Source organism: Natrix helvetica (genome assembly GCF_964273705.1).
Source record: "Natrix helvetica genome assembly, chromosome: 4".
NCBI lineage: Eukaryota > Metazoa > Chordata > Lepidosauria > Squamata > Natricidae > Natrix > Natrix helvetica.
Genome location: NC_138550.1, coordinates 120,874,694 through 120,902,145, shown reverse-complemented (window position 1 = coordinate 120,902,145; position 27,452 = coordinate 120,874,694). Strand labels below are relative to the sequence as shown.

Sequence of the window (27,452 nt, the reverse complement as noted above, 5' to 3'; positions counted from 1 at the left end):
ATTGCTTTATATAATTACCTCTTTCAACACACATTTGTGTGGAAGGGAATCCAACTTCCCAGAAATTTTCTGGTGTTTCAGGAGGAATATAACGAGAGCGATGTCTAGAACAGGTAGCTAGTTTTTTCTCTCTCTCTTCTTCTGGCAAACCTGCATAATACTAAGATACAATTAGAAATAAGTAACAAATGAAGGAGAATATTTTAGTTGTAAAAACATGGATACCCAACAATATTTAACACCCATCAGCGTATTTCTGAATCTCTGATTTGTACTGTTTGCTTATTATAGTTTTAGGTACAAATGAATCCCACACTTTGGGGTTAAGGTTTTTTCTAAATTAGCAATCTTCAAACAATGGAAACTTTCCTGTACAATACTTATATTCTTAATGGTATATTGTAGCATATCTCTTCTTCTTTCTAAAGATGTGAAAACAACACTCCAAAAAAAAGTGTTACTCCAAACAAAAGTCAATTAAGCATAACTTCTCCTGTCTTGTTTATTTTGATTTAGAAGTCTTCTGCCTCTCACACTATCACTTTGGTATCATGACATACTGACATTACAACATACAACTATGAAAAAATTAATTTTAGATTGTTTGTACCGAACAAACTTTTTTAACAAATGCTTTAGATGTTTTGCCCATATTTTTAACATATTTGAACTAGTGGGAAAAATTCCTGTTTTCAATAAAACAGTTAAGCGCTAACAATCACTTGCCAAAATGTATCAAGAACCAAGTTCCCGGAGAGGAGAAACCTTGCCTGTGCAGGGACAGGAAATTAAAACTGTTCACATACAAACCTTGGCAAAAAAAAACCAATCCTAAAACCCACAAAGTTGCTTTTATGTTCTGTTTCTTTCTTCATTCAAGAATCCAGATGCTGAATGTTTTAGAGAATAGAATTAAGCTTCATCATGGGCTATAATGTACATTAAACAGAAAACACTAGCAACAATCTTATTTGCTTTCAGAAAAATATTGATGAGGATTTTTAAAGATGGCTGAAATAAGCATTTAAAATTGAATTATCACTGAATTTTTGAAAGACATGGTATAGTATAACACTGATATATAACCTCAAAACAAGTTGTACAGAATATTAATAAATAAATTTCATGTACTCTCATATGGAATTTACCCTTATTATTTAAGGCAGTCATAGAAACAAATATACTCAAATGACAATAGCAGTATATACACTTTTTTTCAAATATAATGTTCTCCCAATAATGAAATGGTATAATTATATGAACAGTCGCTCTTAATAAGCCCAATTCCGAAAGTCCGCAAGGACTATAAGGAGAACTTCTGAAGTGAAATCAAGGGAACTATAGCAGTGGTGCTAGAAATCAGAAGAGAATGTTGAGGGATCTTCTGTGATTAGGAACACACAAGAATTTTCCATGGTAAATTCAGTAATATGTTTCTAAAAATTGGCAAAAATTCCATTGGAACATTGTTGGTGGTTTATTCACACAGGCTGTTTGCTAACATACACATAATTTTGGGGGGATAGTTATCATATCAGTCCCTTAACTGTTCCCATGTTATACAACCCATAATGTGGCTCATTGATATTTGATTTGACATGCAAACCCATTGGGGGGGGGGGATGATGGATTATAAATCAATATGAATATACTTATTTTTGCAAAGTCTAATATGAGTTAGTCACCAGGACCAGATTTTTACTCTTCTGAGCTTTCAGACTCATGCTTGAGCCCATCTTCAGGGAATTTCTCTCTACCGGAATACGTGCTTTGGGTTATTCCGTAAGTCATGTTTATACTTATTTTTTACATTTCTCCATGGGACATATTTTAAGCCCTGATCATTTTTAGCTATCTTCCTCTAGTGACCTGGGGGGCGCGCCCCACTATTTGAGAAGCACTGCTCTAGTCACAGGTCAGTTTTATCTACATTATTTTCAAAATATATGACTAAGAACTGACACAGTACTGGCATGTATTTATGATGGTTGCATAATCCCAGGGCCATATGATCACCTTTTGCAACCTTCAGACAAGCAAAGTCAAAGAGGGAGCCAGATTCACTTAGCAAGTGTGTTATTAATTTAACAACTGCAGTGATTCACTTAACTGTGACAAGGAAATTTGTAAAATGAGGCAAAACTCTCTTAACTGTCTTGCTCGCAATGGAAATTTGGGCGCAATTGTGGTCGTAAGACCCACTGTATACTTACTATTTCACATTCTTTACAAGAGTGGCCAGGTAATTTTCTTCTTTCTTCTTTTTTCCGCACAACTTCAATATGAGGAAAATCCAATACAAGATTTGTTCTGCAGTGTAAGCAGAGAAAAACAAGGATATATGTTTCTAAAAAATTGCACAAGTTGTCTATTGCTGTCAAAATTTGATTTTGTCCCTAAATATAAATATACACAATACAGAATCATGACAACAGCCTAGCACTTATAGTATTTCTGAATATATTTCCAGTTTTATATTTATTTATTTGTTTGTTTTGCTACAACAAAAATAAAAAGGAAAATAAATCATTGCAGTAACTAAAATTCTACTGATATCAAAATGACTTCCCTGTATTAGCTAAAAATGGGCAGATTACCGAATATATTCTTTGGGGAAGAGAATTTCCAAAATTAAAAATATTTCGTAAAGAGGTATTTTATTCGTGTGAAATTACAAAATAATCCTTTAAAATATTTTATATTTTCATTTGATTATTTTTAGAAATATTTTCAAAGCAGATTAAATTCTTAAACGTTGATTTTGCCATATTGTGATCTCTGGGGAAAATGTAACTAATATTTATAGTCTGAGGGAACTTTATTCTGTAAATACCTTTCATCACTTTTAAAATATGTTTCCACAAAAGCCTTCTGCTTCATTTTATTTTGCTTGTCTCTTTCCCCTAAAAAAAGATATATATTAAGCCATAAACAATACTGGAAAGAATATGGTATAATTATAAATTTAACTGAAGTAATATGACTACTAGATTTATAACCATTTGGAACAATGAATACATATTTTCTGAGTATCAAAGTTAGTTTTTAAAATAATGTTTTAATAATAATAACAAGTAAAATACTTTGTATAGTGCTTTTTTCATTTCCTTCTTCCTCAGAAGAATTCTTATCGTCACATTCTGGCAGATTGTCATCTTCTAAATAGGATTTATATTCTTCATAAGTTGTCTGATCAAATATTTCTGTTAAGGTATCCTTTTCTCTTTTTTCTCCTTCTACAAATACAAATAACAACAAACATGAGGTCCAATAAATAGAGCACAACAATGATGAGAACTATCTTGAATGCATTTGGATCAATATTAAATGTTGGGGGGGAGGGGGAAATGACATCGCCATAGGTCTATACTACAGGCCACCCAACCAAGCAGAGGAAGTAGATGAACTTTTTGCTAGTCAGCTAACTAAGGTATGTAGGAAGCACACCACAATAGTAATGGGGGATTTTAACTACCCCGACATCAATTGGGGAACAAACTCTGCAGTGGAAGATCCAACAGGTTCCTAACAAACCTAGCAGACAACTTTGTTTCCCAAAAAGTAGAGAAGGAACAAAGGGATCGGCCATATTAGACTTAATTGTCACTAACAGAGAGGAAATGATAGAAGGTGTTGAAGCCATAGGAACCCTGGAGACAAGTGACCATGCAATATTGGAATTCAACATTATGCAAACACATGTAGCAGAACAAAGTCAAACTAGAGTCTTGGATTTTAAGAGAGTTAATTTCAATAAATTTAGAGAGAGCTTGGGAAGAATTCCATGGATGAGAATCCTCAAGGGGAAAACAACTCAAGAATCTTGGGAAATTTGAAAAACGAGATCACAAAAGCTCAGTCTAGCACAATACCAATGAAGAAGAAAAATAACAGCTCCCAAAAGAAACCAGCATGGCTGCATAAAGAACTCTCTGACAAATTGAAAGACAAAAAAGTTAAGTATAAAAAGTGGAAAGAGGGGGACATAACTAAGGCAGAATATCAGCAAATAGCCCGAGCCTGTAAAGATGAAGTAAGAAAAGCTAAGGCTCACAATGAAGAAAGGCTTGCCACAAAAGTAAATAGTAACAAAAAAAGCTTCTTCCAACATGTTAAAAACAAGAAAAAGGTTAAGGAAACAATTGGTCCATTGCTGGGAGAAAGTGGAAAGAAGGTGATAAGCAACAGGGAGAAAGCAGAACTATTTAACGTTTGCATTTGTCTTTACACAAAGGGATAAAACAGTCCAAACTACCAAAAACAGCACCACAAAAATCAGAATAGGAACACAAATTGAAATAGGGAAGAAAATGGTAAGTGACCACCTGTCTACCCTAGATGAGTTCAAATCACCAGGACTGGACGGATTACACCCCAGGGTTCTGAAGGAACTGATAGATGAGATCTCAGAACCACTGAACTATATCTTTCAGAGATCCTGGAGCACCGGAGAACTGCCAGAGGACTGGAAAAGAGCTGATGTGGTTCCCATCTTCAAAAAATGAAAAAAAAAATAGATCCAGGAAACCATAGACCTATCAGCCTGACCTCAATACCAGGAAAGATTCTGGAAAAGATAATCAAGCAACAAATTTGCGAACACCTAGAAGCAAACAAAGTAATAGCCAAAAGCCAACATGGATTTGTCAAAAACAGATCATGCCAGACTAATCTTATTGCATTCTTTGACAAAGTGACAAAATTAGTGGACCAAAGGAATGCCGTCGATATAGTTTACTTGGACTTCAGTAAGGCATTTGATAAGGTAGACCATAACCTACTACTAGATAAAGTAGAAGAATAAAGTAGAAGACAGCATCACCACCAGATGGATTCGTAACTGGTTGACCAACTGCACTCAATGTGTAGTCCTCAATGGAACTGCATCTACATGGAGGGAAATATGCAGTGGAGTACCCCAAGGCTCTGTTTTTGGCCCAGTACTCTTCAACATCTTCATCAATGATTTGGATGAGGGAATAAATGGGGAACTCATCAAATTTGAAGATGACACCAAGCTGGCAGGAATAGCCAACACTCCAGAGGATAGATTTAGGATACAGTGGGATCTTGACAACTTGAACATTGGGCACTATCTAATAAAATAAAATTCAATGGTGAAAAGAGTAAGGTTCTACATTTAGGCAAGAAAAACGATATGCACATGTATAGTATAGGTCAGGGGTGGCGAACAAGTTCGACAAAAAGAGCCAAAATTTTAAACTGTGAGAGTCAAGAGAGCCACACCACGCAGTGACCTGCCAAAACAGACAAACACTCACACAAAAGCATATAATTTTAACAATAATATATTAAACACATAATATAACATGCTCAGTCAGGTGTTTTTGGTTATAAATTTTTATAAACCCATTAGAGCTGCAACGGAAGGCAACGGAAATATTTTTAGACACAAAGCTTTTGACAAGTTAAAATTCACAGTAAATGGAATAATCTCTACAATCTTTTAATATGGAAAGTCAAAGGCAAGGATGGGCATTTTCTCTTTTATTATTTATAATTGGTTAGGACAGGGGTGTCCAAACTTGGCTGGGGAATTCTGGGAGTTGAAGTCCACAAGTCTTAAAGTTCCCAAGTTTGGACACCCCTGGGTTAGGAGGTCCTGGCGGGCCAGAACTGAAAAGCTAAACAAATATTTCAGCTAAAGATTCAGGTAGAAAGAGATACAAGATGAAATGCTATGCAAATGATATAGTAGTAACGATTATGCAAACACAAAGCTCCATAAGATACTAATGGCAGAATCCAAAGATTTTTGGCTACCTTTTAGAGATAAAAAATTAAATGAAAAGTAAGATAATAAGGCATTCAATTTCCAATGAAAAAAAAACATGAAAAGGGGGATTGGGATATGAGAAAAATATAGTGAAATATCTAGAACTCTTATTTAATAGGATATAATAATAATACATTTGAAAACAATTATAACAAATTATTGAATGAAATGAACAATTCCTTGAAACTTAGATATTATCTAAGATAAATGTTTTATTCCAAATGGCACCAACTGGAAGCTGGGTGGTGGGGTGGGGGAGCAAGATTCAAAATCATACAAGACTCAAAAGAAAGATATAGAGGAGCAGCATTTCTTAATCTTAGACTGGATTACAAAGCAAATTGTCTTAATCTTATTTAAAGATAAAATTGAACAATCACCTCTGTGGTCCCTTCCAACCCTGTGATTCTATGGGTTTGGTATATCTACAAATGATTGGCAGATCACCAATCTTTTCCAACTTCCAGTATTTTAAGTTAAATGAAATGTTAAAAATTTAGAAAGATCTCTGCCATAGCCACCATTCTGATAATTGCTTGTCTTTTAACTTCAGTATAATGATTAATTCATTGCATTTGAATTAATCTATTTCCTTGGACACTTTGATCTCTAGTAACTAAGATATAAGTTTGTATTTTTTAAAATATAGAATACTTGATTCATGATGAGGTGCAATAGGTGACTGACAGTACTGCTACAACCTTCCTCTGACTACTTAGCATTTTATTCTGATTAGCAAAGTTCAAGTTCTAAGGGCTGGTTTTTTTGTATTTTTTTTAAAAAGTGGACTCCACAACCCAAAGTCTCAATTCCCCTAATTATTACCCATCTTCCACTTCATCTTAACTTAAGACTTCATCTTAACTTAACACGCGGCTCGCGGCCAAAATAAATGAGGCTCTTTGCCTCTTACCATTATTTAGTATGCTGTGGCTCAGATCGCGCGCTAAACCCGGGAGTACAGTCGACGCGACGACGCTTGCCTGGAGCGTCGTCGCGTCGACCGTACTTCCGGGTTTAGCGTGCGATCTGAGCCACAGCATACTAAATAATGGTAAGAGGCAAAGAGCCTCATTTATTTTGGCCGCGAGCCGCATGCGGCTCGCGAGCCGCATGTTCGCCACCCCTGGTATAGGTGGTACCTTGCTCAATAGTAGTAACTGTGAGCGGGATCTTGGAGTCCTAGTGGACAACCATTTAAATATGAGCTAGCAGTGTGCAGCAGCTGCCAAAAAAGCCAACACAGTTCTAGGCTGCATAAACAGAGGGATAGAATCAAGATCATGTGAAGTGTTAATACCACTTTATAATGCCTTGGTAAGGCCACACTTGGAATACTGCATTCAGTTTTGATTGCCATGATGTAGAAAAGATGTGGAGACTCTAGAAAGAGTGCAGAGAAGAGCAACAAAGATGATTAGGGGACTGGAGGCTAAAACATATGAAGAAGGGTTGCAGGAACTGGGTATGTCTAGTTTAATGAAAAGAAGGACTAGGGGAGATATGATAGCAGTGTTCCAATATCTCAAAGAAGAGGAGTCAAACTATTCTCCAAGGCACCTGAGGGTAACCGAACAAGAAGCAATGGGTGGAAACTAATCAAGGAGAGAAGCAACCTAGGACTGAAGAGAAATTTCCTGACGGTTAGAACAATTAATCAGTGGAACAGCTTGCCTCCAGAAGTTGTGAATGCCCCAAACACTGGAAGTCTTTAAGAAGATGTTTGATAGCTATTTGTCTGAAACAGTATAGGGTTTCCTGCCTAGGCAGAGAGTTGGACTAGAAGACTCCAAAGTCCCTTCCAACTCTGCTATTGTATTGTATTGTATTGTACATTTAAAGGTATTAGTTTTTAGTAGGACATAAACACATTCTCATCTGATTTTTCCTCTTTAAAAAAGATGGGTGAAAGTGATATATTTGTTATAAGAGACTCCTAGCACTGTTTTAAAGGGATGGCTTTAACTATTGGTTCAGTTATATTCCTTTATTAAACATGTAAAAAGTCCCTCTGAGGGGGAGATGGGCAGTTTTAAAATGTGACAAATAAATAAATAAAATATTTTAATTGCATTAAATGTCACCAGACTAGATACAGAAGAAAATTTTGGCAGATTAGTATCTCATATACACATACTCCATTTGTCAAAGCTAATGCCTTTTTTCAAAATCCAAATTAATGTCTGTACTGATAATTTACAGGTAACCTTATAAGTTTTGATAGCAATTGGGATTGCTATTGCTAAGCAATGCAATCATAAGATTCAATATCTTGTGACTACATTGCTTAGTGATGACAATCTTGGCAGTCCTGGTTGCTGTTGTAACCCTAAATTGTGTGAGTCAGTAAGCAGGAACCAGTGGGAGTCTCAGGGAAAGAGCATGGTATATGCCACACACAAACTGGGTGAGAAGGGTGTTGCAGTGCTAGGCAAGTGCAGAGCGGCCAGGTAATGGAAGATGCAGTGGGAGTAGGGGGATGCTGGGGGCCCTTAACAGAGTGACTGGTAACTTTTCCTGCTGGTTTCCCCATTGACTGTGGTTGCGGAAAGCTGGCAGGGAAGGGAGCAAATAATGATCATGAGGTAGTGCAACCATCATAAGTACAAGCCAGTTGCCAAGTACGTGAATTGAGATCACGTGACTGCAGGATTGGTACAATGACCAGAACTTTGAAGACCAGTCATCAGGACCACTTTTTTTAGTGTCATCACAGCTTTAAACAGTCACTGAATGAGTGGTAAACAAGGAGTACCCTATATGCCCTTATTCAAAGACATTACTTTGATTGTCAACTTTCCAGCACAATTTCTGTTTTTACTTTTCAATAAATAGATTAACTTTTTCAATAATTATATTAGGCTCTGAACATATATGGTTATTAAAGGCAGCAAGAGAATCCCTATTGAAGAAGCTCCCACTTTCCTTTGCTTGTATTGTGGCTGTAAGAGAGTTGCCTTCAGCCTTCAATCTTTCCCCTGTGTAGCCAGACACAGTCCATTTACACTTGAAAACCCTTTTTACTCCATATACTTGTGTTATGTGGTTACTCACCTCTTCTAACCCAGCACTTATGCTCCTGTCTTCCTACAACTTGTTTATAGAACTCCACCTGGGTTGTTGCATGCAGTGAATTTACTTTGGTTGCTTCTTTGCAGACTCTCTGGTCAGGTTCCCCCCACTCCCCACCAATGCCTTGGCTCTGTTCTCAGTTAGTCTTGCCCACTGAAGGGTGGCTCCAAATGTTGCCATTTCCTCCTAGGATTGGTGCTGAGTTGCTTGCTTTGGACTTTTCTTGTTTTGCTACAGTCTTACTGACTCAACTTCTTTTTCACCACACCTATACATACTCTGGGTTTCTTGTCTGTTTAATGGGATAGTTCCAATGAAATAGAAGATGGAGCTGATTTAAATCTCTTTCCCACACAGTGTTGAAACTCTGGATCTTAAGAGGGAAGGATAAATGTAGCTTCTTTGTGGCAGTATCCTTTCACAGTGGGCTAATCATGCACTACCATCATTCCCTATGAACTGTAATCCTGATGCAGCTGCTGTTTTGATGCATCTATGGAGTAGAGCAGTGATGGTGAACCTTTTTTGGCTCATGTGCCACAAGTGGGGGGAGCGCAGGGGGGTCGAGTGCGGGCGTGCCGCACCCATAATGCAACGCGCGACCCCCCCATTTTTACATTTTTTTGCCCTCCCCAGACTCCAGGGGCTTTATAGGAGCCTGGGGAGGGTGAAAAGAGCCTCCCCCAACCCTCCGGAGGCTTCAGGGACTGTCCCGGAGGCTTCCCTGATGCCTTCGGAGCGTTTAAAACCACCCTCCGAGCAAACCGGAAGTCACTTCCGGTGTGCTCGGAGAGTGGTTTTAAGCGTTCCGAAGGCTTCAGGGACGGTCTTTTCGCCCTCCCCAGGCTCTTTTCGCCCTCCCCAGGCTCCTATAAAGCCTCTGGAGCCTGGGGAAGGCGAAAAATAGCTTTTAAAAAGGTGAACTCAGCTGGCCAGCGCGCGCATGCGCGCTGGCCAGCTGACAGGGCAGCGCCTCGCATGCCCTGACAAATGGCTCCGCGTGCCACTTGTGGCACGCGTGCCATAGGTTCGCCATCACGGGAGTAGAGTCATAAATCCACATAAGTAGAGTACATTAAGATGATCTCACTTCTTAATGCCTCTATTTGAATAATAAAAAAATATAATAAACAAAAATAAACTTACCTGGATTGCTTACTTCTTTCTGTCTATGTTTTTTCATTCTTAATAGAATACTATCACTGATATACGTGTGGTCCATGTCCAGGGTCTCTGATCCAATTCTTGTTTGAGTTTCTTCCTTTTAATTAACAAAATTAAAGATAACTATGATAGACAAAATTAAAATAGCACTCCTAAAATTCAATTATATTTTTTATTAATTTTCAATAAATCTAAATCAACATTTTAAAAACAAATATACTTATCATCTTTTTAGATTCTAGAACAATCCCAAATATTTTGGAGGTACATCATACAAAGCAGCTGCACAATGTGTAAATTCTGATCAAAACCTCAACAATATTTATGTTTTCCAAATCTTGGAAATTCATAGAGTTTTTCGCATTTTAAACAAGCATAAGCATGATTTGGCATTTCTAACAGATAAAATTCTCTTCATTTATAGGAGTGTTCAATGAAGTTTATCTGTTAGATAAACTTCATTGAACACTCCTATAAATGAAGAGAATTATGTCAATTTTAGAATAGAATAACAGAGTTGGAAGGGACCTTGGAGGTCTTCTAGTCCAACCTCCTGCCTAGGCAGGAACCCCTACACCACTTCAGACAAATGGCTATCCAACATCTTCTTAAAAACCTCCAGTGTTGGAGCATTCACAACTTCTGGAGGCAAGTTGTTCCACTGATTAATTGTTTTAACTGGAAGGAAATTTCTCTTCAGTTCTAAGTTGCTTCTCTGCTTGATTAGTTTCCACCTATTACAGGTGCCTTGGAGAATGATTTGAATCCCAATTCTTTGTGGCAACCCCTGAGATATTGGAACACTGCTATCGTGTCTCCCCTAGTCCTTCTTTCTCTTAAGCTAGACATACCCAGTTCCTGCAATCGTTCTTCATATGTTTTAATCTCCAGTCCCCCAATCATCTTTGTTGCTCTTCTCTGCACTCTTTTTAGAGTCTCCACATCTTTTCTACATCGTGGTGACCAAAACTGAATGCTGTATTCCACGTGTGGCCTTACCAAGGCATTATAAAGTGGTATTAACACTTCACGTGATCTTGATTCTATCCCCCTGTTTATGCAGCCTAGAACTGTGTTGGGTTTTTTGGCAGTTGCTGCACACTACTAATTTTGCTTAGAATTGATACAGGAATGAAATTATATTTTCATGGCAATTCAAAGAAACAGAAAAACAAAGCAGTAATATTGCCCTACCAAATTCTTCAGGCAATTTCATTATAAAAAATATAGTTAAAGTTAAATTTTGAACTTCTCTACATTAGACATATGTCTTAAATATTTATCCATAATTATACTGTGTACATATGTACAATTCAGTTTGTATCTATCTGCAATTGATTAAACAACATTCTGAAGTATCTCTTCTCACTTAAAAAGCCAAAGTACTTTTAACATGAATGTAAATCCTCCAAGAGTCTAATTAGAATTGCACATATATAGGTGATCTATAGAAGTAAAATAGATATGTAAAAGTTTGCTGCCAAAAACCTACTTGGATATAGTATTACTTTTTTTTAAGTTAAAGATGACATTATTAGTGGTATTTCAGAATGAAGATATTCTTCATACAATTCTTTAAAACCAGGAGTTTCTACATTCAGTCTTTTACAGATATCCTTTACAGATTAACAGAGTTGGAAGGGACCTTGTAGGTCATCTAGTCCAACCCCCCACCTATCACAAGCAGATTATAAATGAAAATTCACAAGGAAAATTTCTAAAGTATCAATGTTTCTAAATATATATTTAGAAAACTTTTCACATTTTTAATGGATTATAATGTCCAAAGTGGTAAATGTGGAAGTCAAAAAGAAGAAAACGATACTTTTAGTGAGAACAGAGAAGATATATTAAAGGAACCTCTTTGAATGAGAAGTTTGAATAACATTTTCTTGGTCGATAATCATCAAGTAATCCTTGGCTTATGACTGTAACCCAGAATTACAATTGTAAGTCATGCTGTTAGTTAAGTGAGTCATCATGTGACTGACCTAACCTCACAGTTTTGTTTTGTTTTTGTGGTAGTTATTAAGCATTTGTCTAGCAAAAAATAACCTAAATCAGTTCACAGGACCACAGAATACCACAAACATGTAACTTCATGTACCAGTTGTGCCCTTTCCTGGATTGTAAGACCCTGCGCACAGTCCCTCATGGTCATCTCCCAGTTGAATTACTGCAACACGCTCTACATGGGGTTAGCCTTGAGGAGCATTTGGAAACCATACCGATACAGAATGCAACAGCACAGACAGTTCTGGAGGCCTCTTGGGAGGCCCATGTGACACCAGTACGTGAGCTGCATTGGGTACCAGTTTGCTTCTGGGTCCAATTCAAGCTGTTGGCAATCATCTTAAAAGCCCTTTATGGCATGGGTCCAGGGTATCTGAGCAATGGTGAAATTCAAATTTTTGTTCTACCGGTTCTGCGGGAGTGGCTTTGTGGCTGTGGCAGAGGAAGGATATTGCAAAATCGGCATTCCCTCCCCACCCCTGGAAGAAAGATATCGCAAAATCCCCATTCCCACCCCACTTTGGGGCCAGCCACAGGTGGTACTTGCTGGTTCTCCGAACTACTCAAAATTTCTGCTACCGGTTCTCCAGAACCTGTCAGAACCTGCTGAATTAGGCTCCTCTACCTGTGGAACCATCTTACCCTGATGGGACTAACCTGCCCCACTTGTTCAGCAGAAAGAACCTTCTGCAGATCCCATTGGCCAAAACGTTTGTCTGGTGGAGTCCAGGAAAAGAGCCTTTTCTGGTATTCTCTCATCACAGGTGAGATCTGCCCTCACACACCTGTTCTGACCTAGCTCCCCAAACACAACAAACCACTCTTTGGTTGCCTTGATGCTGATCCTGACTGCCATGCCTCCTCTTCGTCCGATTCGGCTGCTGGAGGGGCCGGCGGCTGACAGGCCACAAGAACTCCCTGCCCTCCAGAAGAGTTTAAACTCTTGGCTCTGCCACTTGGCCTGAGGGTGGCTGACCAGATAGATAAGGTTCTCATCTCCAGGCTCAACTTGATTCTTAACTTTTAATCTTTTATTCTATATTTATTTATTTTTAGCATTTTTTAACTTTGCTATTATATTGTAAGCCGCCCAGAGTCACTGTATTACTGAGATGGGTGGCAAGAAATTTAACAAGCAAAGAAATAAATGTGGGCCAGTTACTGGGAGCCCAAAGTGCAGTCTCATGACTACGGGGGGGGGGGGGGGGGCGGCGGCTATTGGAACTTTGAATTAGGTTGTGTCCCTTTTGGGAGGTCCATTAACTTAGAATGATCATTAAGTGAGGATTACCTATACATGTTTAGAGATTTTAGTAACATGAAATAGTTTCTATGCTATTGTATAAAGAACACTGTTTCACTGTAAAGTTATACTTAGGGAGTAGCTGTAACACTTTTCATTATCAATAATGTATATCATTTTTTATTTAACCTAAATGTTACTTTCAAGAAAAAAATATTCTGTTTTTTTATTTAATCCTTCATAGATCAAGAATCTAATTTATTCAGGGGAGTTCAATGAGCAAAACTGTAAAATTCCTTACTTTTGTGTCAATCAGAGTAACGTCCATTTTGTATTGAGAAAGTTCAGCTCCTGGATCTATACTCCACTGCACATTTTCCAAAGATGTTTTATCTGGAAAAGAAAACAGAAGTTTTAAGTGTAATGAATGTATAGTAACAAAATTCCATACTTACAGTAATCCAATATAAAACACAAATTGTAGCCTGTATAATTACAGACTTCAGGTGTCATAAACACAAAAAGCTATAAAAGTAGTAGTAAATTAAGAGAAGATCCTAGAAACAAAGATAGCATGGAAAGATCTGTAGGTGGAAGCATGTTTTGGTTATGATAATAACAGCAATAATACCAGAGAGAGTAATGCTAGAGAGCCAGTTTGGTGTAGTGGTTAAGGAATCAGGCTAGAAATTGGGAGATCTAGTCCTGCCTTGGACATGAAGCTAGGTGGGTGACTTTCTCTTAGCCCTAGGAAGGAGTAATGGCAAACCATTTCTGAAAAACCTTTAGGAACCGGGCAGTCTCAATCAGAACATAATTGAACAGAAGAAGAAAGAAACAAGCAATTCAAAACCTGTGATAGTCCTATTCATTTATAAATTTATGAGTAAAAAGATACCTTGCTCAAGTTGTGTGATTTTTGTCACCTTGCAAGGATTTGGCTGAAGTACCGATGCTGGCTCACTTATTCCATGTCCCGATCTTATTCTCTTGCGTATTAGTTCATGATCACCAGCAGCCTCCTACCAAAGCAATTGAGAATAAACGACATCCTAATTTTTAGTATAGAATTACTATCTGCCTATGCATATTTTCAGTTGCATTTATCTTCTGATTATCAAACCCATATGCAGAAACAAAAGTAATCTATTTACTTTGCAAAATCTATCCAGGGAGAAATTAATTCAGTTTCTCAAAAAACTCAGAGTTCAGATGGTGCATTATAAAATGAATGCCTTAATCACATACTTACTTTTATACTGTCATCATTTTGCAAAGGTGGATTAGGCAAATTAGCAATTTCCTCTTTTACTTCATGCTCTTCCACTGGGGACATTCTGGTAAGAGATTTTAGGATTGCTTCTTGTATGCAGGGATTCTCCTGTGAATCTTTGTTCATTATAGAATTACTAGTGGTGACTTTAGATGAAGAATCTTTCACTAGAGGTTGAAAAACATCATGGAGTGTTGCCTGCTTCATTTTTATCTTGGAACTCTCAGCAATTATTTTTTCACAGGGAAAATCAGAGAAGCGATCGGACAGATCCAAAGGTTTATCTGTTGTGTTATCTCTGGCAATAGGAAGAACATCTGCATGGGACGGAAAAGCATTTTCTTTTTCACAGCGGATTACATGGTTGCTCTTGTCATCATTTTTTTTCCTTTTAGAACATCTGTTCCCTAACCGTTTCTGTGATGCAAGAAGGAAGCCACCTTTGATGATGTCACTTTTATCCAGATGTTTATTGGTTACACATGTTATGGGTTCCTCTGAATTCTGTTTCAAAGCCACTTGCCTACCAATTGGGGCTTGATTGAGAACTGTTGTTATTTCAGTCCCATGGCTCATAAAACGAATGTCTTCAGATTTTGATCTCACTTTCTCAGATCTTGAAAGGGAAGAACTGTTGATGGAGCTGTTTTGATTTGATTTTTTCTCGGCTGCTAAAACAGATGGGGAGAATACTAAGCTACTTTTAATATTGGCAGATGCCCCAAAAACAGGAGAAGGTATCTTGGAATCCCACGTAGGTGGTGAAATATCCTCAGATGGGTCAGAAAATCTGAACAGAATTAAATTTTATAAATTAATAAGTTAAATGGAAATTACGAAACAAGACTCTTTTGTCTGCAAGTACTTTTAAAGATTTTGAGATATATATATACGACGAGAGCTAATTAGCTCAAAATAGATCTATACTAGTCTCCCTTTATTTATTTATCAGTATAAATACAACATATATATATATATATATATATATATATATATATATATATATATATATATATATATATATATATATAATATTTATACACACACACACACACACATATATATATATAATTTATATATATATAATTTATATATATATATATTTTATATATATATATATATATATATATATATATATATATATATATATATATATATATATATATATATATATATATATATATATATATATATATATATATATATATATATATATATATATATATATATATATATATATATAAAATTATATCATGTTCCCACAAAAAATATTTAGGCTGATTAAATTTTAAAAAGTTAAAATCTTTAAAATGTATGAGCATTTTTGAGTAAGAATTGAAAGGATTAAAATTAATAATACAACAGGTTCATAAGTTGAGCAGCAGACTCAGGTACTTAGGGAATCATGAAAAAACTATTAAAGACTCAACATTAAAGGAATTTTTAAAACTAGGTATTATCTTTGAGAACAATATGTTCCTAGTAGTTATCCACTTATCACACACAAATAGGCTAAAGTATTTATAGAAATATTTCCAAATATAACCCTAAAGTATTAATAAATATGTGGGAGAATATGATCTTTCCATTCCTTAAAAAAAAAAGAAGACTTACTCTAAATTGTCAGTATTACTTTTAAAACACCCTTGAGCCAATTGTTTTCTTGTAACTTCAAGTGGTTTGCTGCGAGGTTTCTATGGAACAAAAATATATGATTTTATAACTAATTCCAATATTGCACAATATAATTTTCTAATGCACCTCAATTATATTTATTCACTTAGTGAACAAAGAATATTATTATTAATTGATAATCTTAAGACCAAACCAACAAACTGGTTGAGGCAAACATCCCAGAAACAAACAGTGTACTATATCAGATATACATGTATAGAGTTCTTATTTAAAAAAATTAATTCTCAGTGAGCTTTGTGGGATGGAAAAGGGGACATAAAGTACATATAGAACCTTGAATATTGAAAAAGTGAACAAACTGTTCCTTGGCTTCCAAAGCAAGTATTTCGTAGTCCTCAACTTATGACCAAAATTTTCATTGCTAAGCAAGACAAGTGAATTTTGCCTCATTTTCCAATCTTTATTGTCCATCTTAAGTGAATCAATGCAGTTGTTAAGTAAAACAGTTGTTAAGTGAATCTGGCTTCCCCATTACTTTCTGAAGGTCGGAAAAGATGATCACATGACCCCAGGACACTGCAACCATCATAAATACATGCCAGTGTCCAAATTTTGATTATGTGACCACCTGGATGCTGCAATAGTTGTATGAAAAATTGTCGTAAGTCACTTTTTTTCCAGTGCCATTGTAACTTTGATCAGTAACTAAACAAATGGTTGTAAATTGAGGATTATGTTTTCTTGGTTTTTAAATATGTATTTATATCATAATTTTCAAATGCATTATATTACATCATAATTTTCTTGTGTTACTAAGGATAAATGAATCTTTCATTGAGTAGTACTTTTGAATATTAGCCTATCTGCCTCTGTGAATTGTCCTGCATAGTTAAAATATATTTCAAGAACTGAGTCAGTTTTTAGTCATATATTTTGAAAATAATGTAGAAGAAAATACTTGTGACTAGAGGAACGTAGCAAAAAATGATGAGAGATTAAACATCAAATCCTACAGAGAAATGTGAAAAACTAAATATATTCACATTGACCTATAAACCATGGATTATTTTCTAGTATGGGATTTTTATGTCAAATTAAATAAAAATAAATGAGCCATATCATGGCTTAGTATAATGTGGGAACAGTTAAGGGACCAATATAATTATTCAAAATTTTTAATTACGAATGAAATAGAAAACAACCAGACTCTGTAAATAAACCACCAATAGTGCTTAGTGCTACCTGTATTAAAAATATGCCTTCTCAAACCTCTTTCTGAAAGCAAATGAATTTTTATACCATGTTCATGTTTATTAAAAAATGGATTAATTTCCAAAACTATAACTAAGGAACCACTGTAAAACAATGAATAGTTATATTTATTCAGCAAAGAAAATGTATATAGCAGTGCAAAAAGATTGGTATCTATTCCTTCATGCTTATTTCTAGTAATTTGCTTGAAATTGAGGCCAAACATTCCTGTAACTGTCTTTGAAAAATTTATGCAGATGCAGGAATAATGTAAACATTTCATTTGGCTTAATTAAAATTTACAGGTAGACTTCAATTTTTAGAATTTACCTTCTTTATTTAGCTTTTTGGAAAAAGATCAGAAGAATCCATTATAAATTACACGTGCATGATCTCTTTATGTACTGTGCTTAACAGCTGGTGGTATGTTTTGTAAGTCATTAGATGGAATAAAGAAAAGGAACTAAACTCGTGTCTATAAAGATATACGACAGATCTTAAAATTAGTACTTACATGTTCATCACATTCAAGTGTTTCTGCAACAATTGCCTTCAAATTAAAATGCACTGAATTGGGACATTCTTCTTTCACTTCATTGCCTGTACCAATGGAAAAGGAAATCAGCAAAAATACACAAGACAAATACTTTCCCATTCGTGGTAATGGTCTTTTCAATCTTTTCTTTACTGAATTAAGACTTAGGTTTTGCATCTCCTATCTAAAGAAGAAGAAGAAAAATATCCTGGTTAGATTTCATTTATTGGATACTTGCTTTCATTAGACATACAAAACTAGTTGTCATACAGTAAACAGGAAGCTACTGTTTTTTTGCTGTTCATTAGGTCAAGATTTTTTCTCCATTTTGATTGGTTTCATCATCTACTGTACTGTGGTATAGTCTCAATATTGAAAATCAATATGTCAATATTGAAAGCCAATGTATGACTATTTAATATTGTCTTATCAATGCTGTCAACAAACACATTTTTTCCAAATGTTTGGTAGTCCATATTTAGGTTATATATTTATAGGTAAAAATATTTTTTAAAATATTATGTGGAGTATTGGTGAAACCAAGAGAAAATGAGAAATACGTAATAGTTCTGAATCAAAGTAGTTTTATTCTATGAAATGGAATTGATGCATGGAAGTACAGATGCAGTGTGGAATTGAATGTATATATACAGACATGTGTACATTAATTAGGAATGACAAATACTAAAACATGTTAGGCACAGAATGCTATAATAAAGATTATTATGGATAAGTAGGAAAATACCAATTTGTAGATTGATGATAATTGGTTTGAATGGTGAAACGAATGGAATGAAAGGTATGACTTTTGACAAAAACTGTGCAAATTCTGATTACATGTCATTCACTAAGAAAATTATGTTAGGAGCCATAAAGAAATGATAGGAATGAGTCAAGAGAGTACAGAAAAATGATTCAACTCTTCAGAGATCCAGAAATGAATGAGAATTGGGATTGTTGGGATATACCTATGTAGAAAGTGTTATTTCAAATATGTCATATAAGCTTATTTATGAGCACATATGGCAAAGGAAGGGATTTAAATCTAAAAGCATGATTTAATTGTTTTTGATGAAATGCTGAGAAAATTTGTGAAGGATATACAAAGATGATGAGAAATTCTGAATATGAGATAGACTATTTCTTAGTAGTGTTAAATGTAACCTGGGGAAAGTGGACATTAAAGGAACAAAACAATGTTATAGTGAACTAGATTTAGCTATATTTCCTTTCTTTTTCTTTAACCTCACAGCTTTAGTTCCTTTTAATTTATTTTCTGCCCTTTGAATAACTTACTATGAAAGGGAATGGCAGTGTGTGTGTGTGCCTATGTATTGCAGAAATAGTTTGTTTAATATATAGATATTAAAAAGAATAAATTAAAAGAATTGTTATTGGAATCCTTGCCAATTTATGTTTTTCAGTGCTGTTTGAAAAGTGAAGAATCCGAAAAGCATAAAAGAGCTTTATAACAATGCCACCACTCTTGTTGCTAAGCAAAAATAACCAAGCTGACCTTAAGTGACTGACCAAAGAAATCAGTATTTATTAAAGCTATCTCCTGTTTTTCAGCCAAGCTGGCTTCTAAAGCACTAAAAACAAAGAACTAAAATAAATGTACAAGCAGTAAATAATAGAAAAACACAGATTAAAAGGAGGCAGGGAGAAAATATTCAGGCTTTTGATCCCCACATGTTGTTTTGGTGATGCACTAACTTGCTGAGGTTCTTTATTGCTTCTTGAAGCATGGTAGGATAGCTTGAAGAACATTATTTTTAAATAATTCAAGGCACATATAAAACACTTGTCTGAGTAGTTCTAATTTGGCCTCATTATCAAGATTACATTTACCACAACTTCTGTTACAAACTTCCAACTTAACCAAAATGTATAACCTTATAACATATCTATATCAAATTTTCTGAGTGTCAAAAAAACAAAAGCATACTACTGAATACTATTCTAGTATGTTTAAAAATGTATTAAAAACATAAAACCTTTTCTATTACAATATACACAGAAACTGAAATTTTAAATTTTAACTTACCTTTCTTAACCAAAAATCAATTACACTAAAATAGTATTGGTTGGATTTATCAATATTAAAACATGTGCATATTAAATTTCTGTGGCAGTATTTTCTAACTTAGCAACCCCCCAGATATAATAGCGTGTCATAAATTTTCAGCAACATAGTTTTTCTGGCTGCAAATTATAGTAATTACATTCCAGCAAAAGCCGAAGCATCAGTTTGATCAGGGCTAGTGTACACCTTAGTTATTTTTGCAAAGCCACGTGGCTCGATAGAGAATTAAATAGACCCAGCATATTAATGCCTTTCTAACCCATTTGCTTCGAATCATCTGCTTGATTTTAATTTGTTGATAAAAATCTTAAAAGTTACATCAGAAAATAAAGGCTTCCAATATTATGCAGCTGAAAGCTCAAGCTTGACAAGCTTGGGAGCAGATAAAAAGCTAAGCTAAGAATAATTAACTTACATAAAGATATAATATAATTGCTTTACTGTTCCATCTGTTTCTTCAGAAATATTTTGGAATGAACTATTTCAGGGGTGTCCAAACTTGGGAACTTTAAGACTTGTGGACTTCAACTCCCAGAATTCCCCAGCCAGGCTGGCTGGGGAATTCTGGGAGTTGAAGTCCACAAGTCTTAAAGTTCCCAAGTTTGGACACCCCTGAACTATTTGAACATCTGCTTCTTTCCTAAGCAAAATTTTCTATAGGAAACCTCTTTAAAACAATTATTTTATTTGTTATTAAACAATAGTGTTGTTATTTATTGTTATTAAATATTAAGTAATGCTAAAAGTGGTGATATTTACTTGAATCTGGGGACAACTGTGGATCACATGTATCTGCCACCAATATTTCTTCTTCAGACCAAACAGGCTTTTGAGTGGAAGACAATGCAATATTTCCAAGTTCTAGAAAAAAAACACAGAATTTATATTTAAATATTTATAGAAAACATTTTTTTAAAGAAAAATCTGATGCACTTAGATCCCAAATGGCTTTGGTTTCTGGTTAACTGTCTTGCCTTCCTTCTTGACATGTTTTGTTTTCTTTTGATTTCTATCTATAAGCTAACCCAGAGCTGCTTTGAAGTTAGGTAGTCTTACCTTAGTTAACCTTCTGGTGACTGATTGCTATGATCTTATGATCAATTCTCTTATGTCTCTTTGTAGTACTTGTGTTTTGGTCTGTGACCGTAAATAAATTTTACATATATATATATATATATATATATATATATATATATAGATAGATAGATAGATAGATAGATAGATAGATAGATAGATAGATAGATATAGAGATAGAGATATAGATATAGATAGATAGATAGATAGATAGATAGATAGATAGATATACATACACACACGCACACAAATATGTAGCCTTAATGTTGACATAGTAAACAGATAAATAAAAGCTGAGTGGACCTGGATGCACAAATCTATTTTCTCTGACAAAATTTGAGTATGGTAATTTCTGTATGTACATGAGTCAGCAAAATAGCTGATTAAGAACTACATTTATTGATTCAAATTTGAATAAAGTACAAATTCAGTATGTACTTTAAACAATTTACTTATTATGCTTAAATAATAGAACACAACTCCCAGCCTACCTTGACAAATTCCCCCCCCCCAAAAAAAGAATTTTGTATTAATTACTGAAAATTCTATGCAACAATCTGAACACCTGTGGATTTCCATTAAAGTGGTTCTCTCTTTCTTGATTGGCTTTTAAATGTCAGAGTTAATTGGCTGTATATTTTAATTAGTTTCCATATTTTGAATAGCCATTAAACTGTATTGTAAAAAAAGTCACTTTCTGTCCAGAATACTACGGGAAAAAGCATTTATTTAGAAGTACTGTATTTTTTGGAGTATAAGACGGACCTTTTTTCCTCAAAAAAGAGGCTAAAAATCTTGGTGCGTCTTAAACACTGAATACAGCATTTTTTACCTCCTGAAGCCCCGCCCCTTCACCAAAATGGCAGTTCATATCCTTATGGAGGCTTTCAGAGAGCTCCTGGGGGCTGGGGAGGGCAGAAATGAGCAAAAACTGGACTTCCCTCCCCCAGCCCCCAGCAGCACTCTATAAGCCTCCATAAGGCTAAGCATGCAATTTTTTTTTGAAGAAAAACGGGCCATTTTTTGCTCATTTTTGTCGTCGTCCCCCCCCCCCCGCCGAGCACTCTGCAAGCCCCCCCAAGGCTATTCATGCCTTTTTTTGGAAAAAGACATGAATATCTACCTACCTACCTAACTACCCTCTCCCTCCCTCCCTTCCTATCTACTGTATCTCTCTCTCTCTCTCTCTCTCCCCCTCTATCTACCTAACTATTCTCTCTCTCTCCCTACCTATCTACCGTATTTCTCTGTCTTTCTATTTCTCTCTCTCTATCCACCTACCTATCTACCTACCTACCTACACACTCTCTCTCTCTATTTCTCTCTCTCTCTATCCCTTTATCTACCTACCTACCTACACTCTCTCTCTCTCCATAGCTACCTACTGTATTTCTCTCTCTTTCTCTCCCTGTCTATCCCTCTATCTACCTACCTACTTTTTAATAAAATTGCCTCTTCAAAACCTTGGTGCGTCTTATACTCTGGTGCGTCTTATACTCCCAAAAATGCGGTACCTAAAGTATTGAAGCCTAAAAATTGGAGAACATTTAAGATTGAGGACCTGGGTATTGAACACAAGTTACTGACCAAAGAACAACTTGTTTGCTAGTCTAAATTAGGCAGGTATGTACAGTGATATATAATGAAATTTAATATATAATAAATATAGTATTTATATTTATAATATAAATATATAATAAATATATAATAAACTAGATAAAATATTCTGCTTTTGCCAATGGCTAACCAGAGTCTTTCAAGAACAGAAGTTATAAAAACCTCAGACCATAGGATAGGTTTGCTTTCTTATAGGTCTTACCATTATTGAATGGTTTTAAAATAAAACCACACCTGAATTTAAACTATTTCAAACCCACTATATATGTGCTATATAAGCACATTTGAAACTAAAATATCAAAAAGAATTTCATGCAGTTTAAAACGCAAAAAGAGGTGACTTGTACATAAGAGCTCTAATACTGAATGTATGTGTTCAGGTTATGATTTTCAAATAAATACATAATTATATTTAAGTATTTAAGAAAAAGTAATAGTGTTTAAAAATACAATCATTCCAAAAAATTCACCTTGTATTACAACTATGTACTGTATATAGTAAGATAATTGCTTTTATTACTTTCAATTTGTATTTTTATCTCTAGTTATATGAATAATAGCTTGGCTTAAAAGCTTTCACATTATTTATTTATCAAATTTATACACTGCCCATCTTACTATCCATGTCTCTGGGTGCTTTACCGATACAAATGATAAAACCAAATATAATTAAAAACATAATTAAAACAGAGTGAAAAATAAAATATGAGTGGAGTTTAAACGTAAATTAAAAAGTGAGTAAGAGTAAATAAAATGAAGGGAGTACCAGCTAATCCCAGGGTTATGTGCCACTCCTTGAACCCAACACCAGATGGCAGAGCCAGATGTACACACTCTTTTGAAGGCATAAAAAAGTAGAGGGCAACCTCTCCTCTGGGGACATGATATTCCATACTGCAAGGGCAATGACAATGGCAGAGAAGATTCTTTTCCTTGAATCTACCAATCAAAATTCTCTAAATGACAGGGTCCATAACATACCTTTCCTGCCTGCCAGGGTGGATGGTGAATGCAATTGGAACAAGATGGTTCCTCAAGTAACTTGGTCCCATGCCATAAAGGGCTTTAAAAGTGATAACCAACATCTTGAATTGAATCCAGAAGAATATTGGTACCCAATGTAGCTCACACAGCAGAGCTGTTACATTTGGAGCTGCAGCTTCTGGATACTCTTCAAGAGTAGCCTCATTTGAAGCACATTGCAATAGTCCATATGGGAGTTGATCAACACCTGAGTGATTGAGAAGGGCCTCCCAATCTAGGAAAGGCTGTAACTGGGACACAACATGAAATTGAGAATAGTCCCTTCTAGCCATCACTGCTATCTGCTTCTTGAGTAAATCAAGTAAATATTTAAAACACGCTTTTTCATTAAATAACAGCTATACTTCAGATTAAAATCACAGTTTTAAACAATTCTCTCTCTGCCCATCTCTGTCTCTGTGTTTGTGTGTATGACTAAAAGATTTTAAACAATAGTTTATCACTGTGGTGAAATTCAATTTTTTTTACTACTGGTTCTGTGGGCGTGGCAGGGGAAGGATACTGCAAAATCTTCATTCCCACTCCACTCCTGGGGCCAGCAAGAGGTAGTATTTGCCAGTTCTCCAAAGTACTCAAAATTTCCACTACCAAATATATCGGAACCTGCTGAATTTCACCCCTGGTTTATCATCTATATTTTATTTATTTATTTATTTGATTTAATCAGTCGCCCCCTCTCCGCAAAGGGACTCAGGGCGACGTACAATCAAAACAAATATACAGATGTGGCATGGAGGAGGTAACATCAATGTTTAACAAATCAGATTCAAATGAAAAGCCACTAGGTTAAAATAAATAGCAATAAATTAAGACAGTTAAAACAATTTAAAACCCCCAAAATTTACATTTACAATAATTAAAATTGCCAGGGAGGTTAGAAGGTACTAGTTAAGCCAGGCCGGTAGTTGGAACATATCTAATTTAAACTTAGATATCATAAAATTAAAATCCTTCTATTGTCCACAAGATGGTGGTGTAATGCTTAAAGAAGAAAAGCAACTAAAATAAAGAACTTATTTTTTTATGCAGCAGAATGTTTCTGAAGATACAATTATATTATTTCACTGAAACAGATGCTTAAACTACCAAATATATCATTTGAATATTGCTTATCTGAACTACTTATATTCAAATGTCTACATTCTGAAGATTTTAGTTTGCTAGTATTGAAAATGAGATTTAGAAATTGACCTGTTTAACGGGCAAAAAAGGAGCACATTTTTTTTGTTCTGTTACCTTTGAAATGACAACTATTCCCAACTACTTTAGGAGAAGAATTAATTATTAAAAGTTATACCATAGATTCTTCCTTTCTTTTCCAAATCTGTGTGCTTTTGTTCTGTGTACCGGACATGCCTATTTTCTCGTTTTCGCCGCATTCGATTAACCATTGAAAGTGACAGTGACTGAACTGGTGAACCTGGAACAACATCTTCCATATATTGCTCTTGCTCCCTAAGAAAACCATAGAAGAACAATATGAATAAAGGCTAAATACATTAACCTCCCCCATTCTCTCATTTTCCTGGAGACTGAATCAATTAAAGTCTGTTATCAAATAACCACTGAATGGTTATTTCGGTATCCTTTTTTATTTTATTTTTATTTTGCTCTTACCTGCACTGGGGGAAAGAAAGTAAAACAGGAGTAAAATTAAGGAAGAAGAAAGATTCTATATCTGGAGAAATTACTGAGGAAGAGGGATGAAAAAGCACTATGAATTTAAAAATATTAATTAGAAAGATTTAAAGTCTGTAGTAGCTGGAAATGATCAGGAAAGGAGCTTCAGAAAACAACAGCAATAAAAGTGGAAAACAGAAATGTTTCATCCTTTCCAGCCTTCAAAACAACAATCTGGAAGAAGCATATAGCAACTGATAAAACTTGGAAGAAAATACTGGTTAAAAAAAAGAATGGCAGAAGTATGCATATAAATGATAATTTTAAAGACTGTAAATCATGCAAGTGTTAAAAACTAGAAATGCCAAGAATTCATTTTCCAAACTTAGCTTATCTACTAAATACAATTTGGTTTTGCTATGACCAGCTCCACTACGTCCCCAATCCATCCAAATAACCTAGTTTTAAGAGATTGAACTAAATGTAAAGAAATTTTCTCAGCAAGGAGTATGTATTTATCGCAGAACTCCGATTTTTCAACTGGAAAACAATGGGATCTTTGAACATTTTGAACATGAAATTCAGAGATGTTTTTTTTAAAAAAGAATGAAGTACTTAGTATTTTACATAAGTGAAACTTTTTTGTTTAGAAAAATGAGTGTCTCATGTTGTACTGAGTGGGAGTACTTGCTTCTATTAGTAAAGTTATCGCATTTTGGTTATATCATGTACATCTTTTTTCCAACACAGAGAGAGGGAGGGAGGGAGAGAGAGAGAGAGAGATTAGAATTGCCTATACTTTAGCTTGACTAGTAATAACTTACATCCATGCATTTTTCTTCATATGACATACAAGTTGTCTTTCATTTCTTCTGAGATAATTTTGTCTTTTATAGTTATAAATAAACTTACTCAATTTTTTGCTGCATTTTCTGAAGCTTTTCTAAAAACTTTTTATTTTCATCCTGTAAGTTGTTTCTTTCATTTACTGAAATAAAATGAAAGCATTATAATTTTCTGCTGTGGTTTATCTTTCTTTATCCTTTTCACAAATCTATATATAATCACTAAGATAATGCTAAAATGATTTACATATTAACGTATATGGAATATTTTATACTATAATTTGTAAATCAATGATATTCATCATAAGGTTTAGCAATATTTTTTTCTTATTTTACCTTTTCATCACTTCAGAGTATTCCTTAATTATTAAGAATTAGAACTATCCACTGAATCAAGTCTAAATAAAATGCTCTTGGTAATTCAGTTCAACATCAACTAAAACCTTTTTATATTTTGTCTCAAGCAAATTATAACTGTTATTTGTCTTAATATATTAATAACTTTGTAAATGTATTAAAGTATATTTCATGAATCCTCAAAAAGTACAGCATTCATAGTGCAATCCCTCACATATCTCTTTTGAAGTATATCAGGTTAATTGTGAAGTCCTCGGTGCTCTCTGAGCTTGGTTCTTTTTTTGAAGATGTCTCAATACTCAACAGTAACATCATTAATGCTAGTTACCCTAGTTGGCTACGGAAATGTCTGCAAAAAAAGTCACGAAGCTCAGAGCACAAACTCCATTGGTCAACCCTGAGCTATAAATATTTTCTTCTATGGTATACTAAGTTAAATTAAATTGCTCTTACTACTGGGTAAATGGTTTTATGCAGAAATCTTACTATGAGATTAACTCTGATTGAAGGACAATAGCCCCAAATGCAAAAAAAATAGCATTAAAAAAACAAAAGGATGCTAAAACTCACTCAGTTCCGTGATTAACTTAAGGTTCTGTTGCCGGATATTTTCAAATTCCTGTTGTTTCTTCTTCATATGCTCCTCAGTTACTGCACACCGATCACATAATCCTGCCCTTAACCTATGTAATTAGAAGGGTGTATTTTCTCCATCTGTTTTTGGTTCAATATAAATTTTGAAAGTACTAGATAAGTCAGCGCACTCTAAGGATGGGCTTATGATAAGTTATAAAGATTTAGCTAATAGGATATAAAAACATTAAGG

At 34.9% G+C, this 27,452-nt stretch overlaps 1 protein-coding gene across 5 annotated transcripts in view; it reads right to left on the bottom strand.

The window, feature by feature from the left end:
- RBBP8 (RB binding protein 8, endonuclease) overlaps nucleotides 1-27,452 on the bottom strand; it is a 54,412-nt gene that overhangs the window by 3,298 nt on the left and 23,662 nt on the right. For all 5 annotated transcript variants that reach the window (XM_081952543.1, XM_081952545.1, XM_081952542.1 and 2 more), the window contains exons 5-18: nucleotides 27,197-27,309; nucleotides 26,337-26,412; nucleotides 25,102-25,259; nucleotides 20,829-20,930; nucleotides 17,963-18,048; nucleotides 16,177-16,256; nucleotides 14,542-15,352; nucleotides 14,188-14,311; nucleotides 13,591-13,682; nucleotides 10,016-10,130; nucleotides 3,084-3,236; nucleotides 2,834-2,903; nucleotides 2,214-2,310; nucleotides 19-160 (exon numbers count right to left, since the gene is read on the bottom strand). In XM_081952543.1, coding sequence (XP_081808669.1) covers nucleotides 19-160; nucleotides 2,214-2,310; nucleotides 2,834-2,903; nucleotides 3,084-3,236; nucleotides 10,016-10,130; nucleotides 13,591-13,682; nucleotides 14,188-14,311; nucleotides 14,542-15,352; nucleotides 16,177-16,256; nucleotides 17,963-18,048; nucleotides 20,829-20,930; nucleotides 25,102-25,259; nucleotides 26,337-26,412; nucleotides 27,197-27,309 — 2,219 coding nt within the window. The remainder of the gene's footprint in view (nucleotides 1-18; nucleotides 161-2,213; nucleotides 2,311-2,833; nucleotides 2,904-3,083; nucleotides 3,237-10,015; nucleotides 10,131-13,590; nucleotides 13,683-14,187; nucleotides 14,312-14,541; nucleotides 15,353-16,176; nucleotides 16,257-17,962; nucleotides 18,049-20,828; nucleotides 20,931-25,101; nucleotides 25,260-26,336; nucleotides 26,413-27,196; nucleotides 27,310-27,452) is intronic.